This window comes from Trematomus bernacchii, unplaced genomic scaffold (assembly GCF_902827165.1).
Source record: "Trematomus bernacchii unplaced genomic scaffold, fTreBer1.1, whole genome shotgun sequence".
In the NCBI taxonomy this organism is placed as follows: domain Eukaryota; kingdom Metazoa; phylum Chordata; class Actinopteri; order Perciformes; family Nototheniidae; genus Trematomus; species Trematomus bernacchii.
The window spans coordinates 3894362-3900591 of record NW_022987609.1 but is presented as its reverse complement, the minus strand read 5'-3'; the positions used below and the strand labels follow the sequence as shown (position 1 = coordinate 3900591).

General features: G+C 38.1%; 1 protein-coding gene across 2 annotated transcripts; it reads right to left on the bottom strand.

The window, feature by feature from the left end:
- Nucleotides 1–1479: 1479 nt before the first annotated feature.
- On the bottom strand, nucleotides 1480–4435 carry LOC117483532. Of its 2 annotated transcripts, XM_034131898.1 has the most exons (6): nucleotides 4406–4435; nucleotides 3348–3393; nucleotides 3016–3107; nucleotides 2593–2703; nucleotides 2201–2477; nucleotides 1480–2036 (listed from the first exon to the last, which is right to left on the bottom strand). In XM_034131898.1, the coding sequence occupies exons 1-6, from the start codon at nucleotides 4414–4416 to the stop codon at nucleotides 1824–1826; spliced, it is 750 nt and encodes a 249-aa protein (XP_033987789.1). In that variant the 5' UTR covers nucleotides 4417–4435; the 3' UTR covers nucleotides 1480–1823. The 2 variants fall into 2 exon arrangements, with proteins under 2 accessions (XP_033987789.1, XP_033987790.1); XM_034131899.1 differs by lacking the exon at nucleotides 4406–4435 and having other exon boundaries at nucleotides 2593–2701; nucleotides 3348–3429.
- Between the last annotated feature and the right edge of the window lie 1795 nt (nucleotides 4436–6230).

Below are 6230 nucleotides of genomic sequence, written 5' to 3'. Positions count from 1 at the left end.
ATATCTATCTATCTATCTATCTATCTATCTGTCTGTCTGTCTATATCTATCTATCTATCTATCTATCTATCTATCTGTCTGTCTGTCTGTCTGTCTGTCTGTCTGTCTGTCTGTCTATCTATCTATCTGTCTGTCTGTCTGTCTGTCTATATCTATCTATCTATCTGTCTGTCTATCTATCTATCCATCTATCTGTCTGTCTGTCTGTCTGTCTGTCTATATCTATCTATCTATCTATCTGTCTGTCTGTCTATCTATCTATCCATCTATCTGTCTGTCTGTCTGTCTGTCTACCTACCTACCTATCTGCCTGCCTACCTACTTACCTACCTACCTACTAGTTGTTTTGTTTGGAAAGGTTGTCATTGTATTGCTCTTTACCAGCACCTGCAGAGTACAGGACTTTACATTGTAAATATTATATCAATCCTATAATATTGGTTTCTAGCATATATCATTTGCAAGTGTTTAAAACAAATGTGGGATACTGATTTCATAAAAAGAAAGACATTCATGATTGTCATATTTTATTATGTAGGATACAGGACTGGACTGTAGTCAAGTAAACTTACTTTACTTATTAGTATTTCCATTTTATGGATTAAGAGGGAATTATTCTCACTTCATTTATGCAACAACTTTATTTAATTTTATGATTAGATTGTTTTGCTTGTATCATCCTTTGCAAATACATAGTCACAATGCTGGAAACAGGGCTGTTTCTCTGAGAAACGTAGATAATCACTTATGAGAATATAATGCATTGGTATACATTAAAGGTGGGGTAGGTAATTTTGGAGAAACCAGCTTGAGTGCGGAGAATTTGAAAATAGACAACCGGAGAAAATCTGCCACTTCCTTACGGCCCCTACACACGGCGGCGTGCGTTGACGCTTCAACGCTTCTGCCCATTCACTTTGAATGGGGTGACGTCACGATTCGCCGAACTGCATTCTGGGAGCAAAGCGTAGCTTTTCTCGCGGTGCTCGCTGCAAAAGTAGTTTGTTTCCGCAAACTCTTGTGTCCTGCAGCAGCTAAAAGTTTTGCAAGCCCCCGTTCGTTTAGTACCTAAAATAATAGACATCGCTTTTTCCAGCTGACAAACCCGACTTTCTGGTCACTTCTTCAATTTTCCAGCCCTTGGGGAGAGACACGGGAGATTCATGTGATTGGTTGTTGCTCGCGTAAACTCCCCAAGCTCAAGACACGCCCACCGCCAAGCGGCAACGCACGCCGCCGTGTGTAGGCTGCGTTACAGAGTCCCTCCTCCAACACACACAAACGCGCACATGACCAATGAGGGCATGAGATAAGTTTGTGCACAGATGGAAGGCTGACAGGCAGGTAGGCCATCCAGTTATTTTAGCCGGGCCGGCTAAAATGATTGGTCGTGCTTTTTACAGTACTACGGCTTCCACAGATGATATTTTTTTATGGATTTTTTGTCAAAGCACTTAAGATATTCATTGCTATCGGGATGTTAAGAGCATTCCATGGAATATAACAAAAAGTGTATCTCGAGCCGGTTTCTCAAACTTACCTACCCCACCTTTAAACTAGCCAACAGTATAAAAAGCACTACAAAGTTTCGTCAATATTAACCATAAACATCTACATTAGTGAAATGACACATACACATTAATGCAGCTAATCAAAACGCATACAGAGAACCTTTAAAAGCATAATGAGTACTTCAAATGTAAGTCCATTTTGCTCATAGTACTTACATACCTTTACTTAAGTGACTATAAAGGCAAGACTTTTACTTAAGTCAAGTATCTGAATACTTTGTCTGCTACTGGTAGTCCATGGATCCATTGCTCTTAATTTCCAGTTGTAAAGAGAACCAACCGTAATGTGTTCAAGTAGATGTCCTTTCCAAAGGAATCTGATGGTAACATTGGGTCAATATTAGCATTAAGGTGTTCCATCTGTTGATCACTCAGAGGACTCCGGGTGACAGGAACAACTATTCCTGAGTGTTCCTCACGCAGATGACCACTGGCCTCCCAGTCAATGTAGGGGATCTGTAATCTCTGTGTCACAAAAAACAAAACAGTTTTTTTAAAATATGTATACTTTTCTTCCGCTGTTATGTACCGTTATAATTGTATACAAAAGAAGAATAAAGAAGTATCACTACATTCCTATGCATTTATTCCTCCATGCACATATCCCATACAAATTATGATGTTATTACCTCAACATCATCAGGATCATGAATGGGACTATGCAGTTCTCCCATTGCCCACATCTGATTTGGAGTCATGTTCTGCTCAGTCCTTAAAGGATGGTTGTCCCAGCCATCACGGAACACTTTCAGGCTGTGTTGAAGACGTGGCAGGAACACATAGTGGCAACAGAATAAATGGGTACTGTTGCTGGGATCCAAATGCCCTTCATCCTCCAGTGAGTGCAGGACAATGTAGAAGATGCTGGTGACTGCCATCCAGACATCTCTCCACAACCGTTCAATGCTAGTGTTATACAAAATTAAATAATGGGGTTTAGATTTCAACATTTTCAGCACAGCATGTGGAAAAAAATATAAAAATATTTCAATGTATACAAAAATCAAAAGACATGCCCTACCGTTGATTGTGCACACTTTTGCCTGAAATGAAGCTGCCACTGTTAGGCCCACGCACAGTCAACATGAGCTCCGCCACCCCACAATTCTCCACACCATGGTCTGCTCTCACTCTAAAGAAAAGTAATCTTCATGAAATGTACAAGTTATCATTTCATGTAAAAAGGATTCTAAAAAGCAGGTATTACAAAAACCACCCATTTGATTTTGTTAGAGGAAGGATAGATTAATATTGCTGACTAATCAAGATAACAGGTTAGGTGAATATATTCGACAATACGACATACAGTTCCCCATAACCTCAATCAGTAACCTGTTCTGTGTGATTACGGCATTTGGTTCACCATCTGTCACTTTAAATGTAGGGTTCTGCCACCAGGTGGTGCTACTGTTACCTCACCTCCACTTTAGACATATATTTGTACCTGAGTGGGTATCCAAACTGTTGGACAGACTCTCTGAAGAATGCCAGTGTAGTAGAAGAACAGTTGTCATTTGATGTTCCAAGGTACATGATCTATATCAGGGAGACACAATCAATTCATTTATTTATTTTTAAAGCTGAAAGGAATACTAATAGCGGTCAGATTATTGAAGTCGGAGAGGTTTGGTGTAGTACATAATGTGTGGATTTGCTGTTAACTGGATAAAAACATTAGCATTTCTCATATGTATATAAATGTGTGTGTGTGTGTGTGTGTGTGTGTGTGTGTGTGTGTGTGTGTGTGTGTATAGATTTTTAAGTATTGTAACACACCTTTCTGGAGAAGCCATCAATGCCTCCAAAAATGACAATGTTGTAACTGTAAAAAGAAAAAAACAATTGAAGCATATGTTTAAATAAATCCCAATATTACTTACAAAAACATATCCTGACCATAGCAATGGCAAATAAACACAACATTGAATTTCTATAAATAATCACTTCGAACTTATCGGATAAGTTTATGGTTGGTATCTATGTGCACCAGATATTTGGGACACGGTACAGAATATGTGCGTCTTACCACACAACCCAAACGTGTTAGTCTTGACAAAACACCAAGAGTGTCTACACGGTGCATTGATGCCCTGACCCGGTCCCACTGTACTCTGTGTCCTTGTGTGAGAAGAGCCCCTTTCACCAAGCGGTATCCAGAATTAGGCATTGTTGTCTTGATGGTTGACACCATTTCGACAGACAGACAGATGGATATCATAGATGGATATCATAGATGGATAGACAGATAGACAGATATGATAGACAGATAGATACAGATAGACAGAAAGATAGATAGATATCATAGATAGATACTTCATTCATCCCAAATTGTGAAATGTGTGGAAACAAGTATAAACATAATAACATGAAACACAAATGAAAGCAATAGACAGGAATATATGCATATACAGTAGAAAGGACACGATGAATATTATAACATTTAATGTAGCCTTACTATGAAGGCTGACCTAAATACGGTGCTTTTCTACAGATTACTTTATTACTGCACTGGTAAAGTAAAATTAGGCCGATTAATAAAATGTGAAGTGCTTTGTAACTTTGACTGAATACACAAAAAACAATGAAGAAAGAGTTTCCTCTGGGCTGCTTCGCTGCCAGCTGCTCCCCCGGGACCCGAAGTGGCGTAGCCTGTACTTCAACATCAATGCCTACGAAAAGTGCTCGATATATGCTGTATTGAACCAATAAACTAACACAAACTAACTGTATCACCATAACATGATGATGATGATGGTGATAAAGAATGCATCTAACGTTTCGCTGTTCATTATAATAAAAAAAACAGAGCATTAAACAAGCCATCATGCTCTTACTTTGAAATCATGCGGAAATGTCGTCATCAGCAGGCCATCACGTGGTTTCCGAAAATAACCGAGTTACACGAGTAGATTTTAGCTGAGACCAGAGGAAAGTTTGTCTCAAAATTCCGTGTGTGTAAAAAGACGATCCACAAGCAGAAATGTGAGATCCACGAGCAGAGAGTTGAGATCCACAAGCGCATTTTTGGTCGACAAATACAAAATGGATTCACAAATGCCTGATCGAAAGTTGTAAATGTTAAAGAGATATTCACAGATCTTTTTTTTATTTGTGAACATATTTAGCGTATTTGCAGATCCGTTTTACATTTGCAAATTTATTTGTGAGTTTGCAAATCTTTTAAATGCATTTGTGGATTGTGTTTTACATTTCCAAATCACATATTTACACACAAATAATTGTTATGTTCACACAAATAATTATGAGACATATCTATGCCCATACTGCCCTGTCATTGGTCGGTTAGGACCTGTTAGGACTTGGGTCGGAAAAGTGTTAGGACTTCGTTAGGAACGGTTAGGAACTGTTAGGAACTGTTAGGACTTTGTTAGGAACTGTTAGGAGTTGTTAGGAATTGGTAGGACAGTCAAAACGGCGGAGGTGGCGGCCACGACAACTGAGAGTCGGTCAGTGTATGTTTTGGTCATTGGATTTTCTTTTCACAAATGGAAATTCAAAAACAAAAAACGACTGGATATTTGATTTTCGTTTTAAAATTGAAAAACCAAAATTGAAATACAAGGCGTTTTTCTTTATCATGGTCAAAAAGGGATTTACTAAACTTAAAAAACGGGATGATTTTCATTTTCTACTTCTCAAAACAAAAAATAAAATCACGAGAAAACAGAAAAAAAAAAAAAAAACGTTTTTTCATATTCTGCTACCGGAAGTTATCTTTCAACATAAGAGCGCAGATGAGGACGGTCAATCCGTGTATCTACGGTCCATTTGTTTTCACAACGAAAACAGCCAAGACACATATTGAGCCCAGAAAATTAATGTTATTAAGGGCTGTAAATATAATAGGCCTATGTCTAAAATGGACAACATTGTTAGGAGATTTAAACTATACAGCGATTCTGCACTGCGGTCAACTCAGCCGTCTCTCGAGTTTGTTATAATTTGTTCTGCCATTAGTTCTTCGTGAGATCGATCCTGTTGGACTCAGTAGGCTAGTAGTGAAACTACTCCCACAAGTACTATGAAGTACTTACTGTGTACTTTTTGAGTAATCCTCTGTCAATGTCCCCTCCTGAGAACAAGAATGCATGTTTCTCTGCTATTTTGAATCAGCGTTAAAACACCTTTCTTCATGAGACTGATATTGTTGGACAGAGTATTTTAAGAGGATATGGTAGACATGATATCAGCAATACTTCCAGTCAGTAGTCCGGCAGCAGCATTTTTACCCCTTGGAAAGTCTTGCCCGCTATTTAAATTGACTTTGATTGAAGTTAATAACAATATTGATATTATATAGATATATAGATATAGCATATTTGATGCAGTCTTTCTGAACACTTTTAAAATAAAATTCTGCAAATTAAGAATATTTGTAATGTTCTGCACAGATAGTGCCTTAACTTGAATTTGAAAACACGTGGCAGCTTTATTAATACAGCAGATGAAAAGATTTGTGGAAGGATACATTCTTCATGGGCTTCAATGGCTCTCTAGATAAAGGGCGTTTTATGGTTGCTTGTATTATCCTCAGATAGTGGTTTGTTTAAATATCTAGTGACATTTGAATAAATATTGCAAAAAAGGGCTCCAAAAAAGGCATATATCCTGGCCGGCTTAGCCAGTGTGTATTTTTTC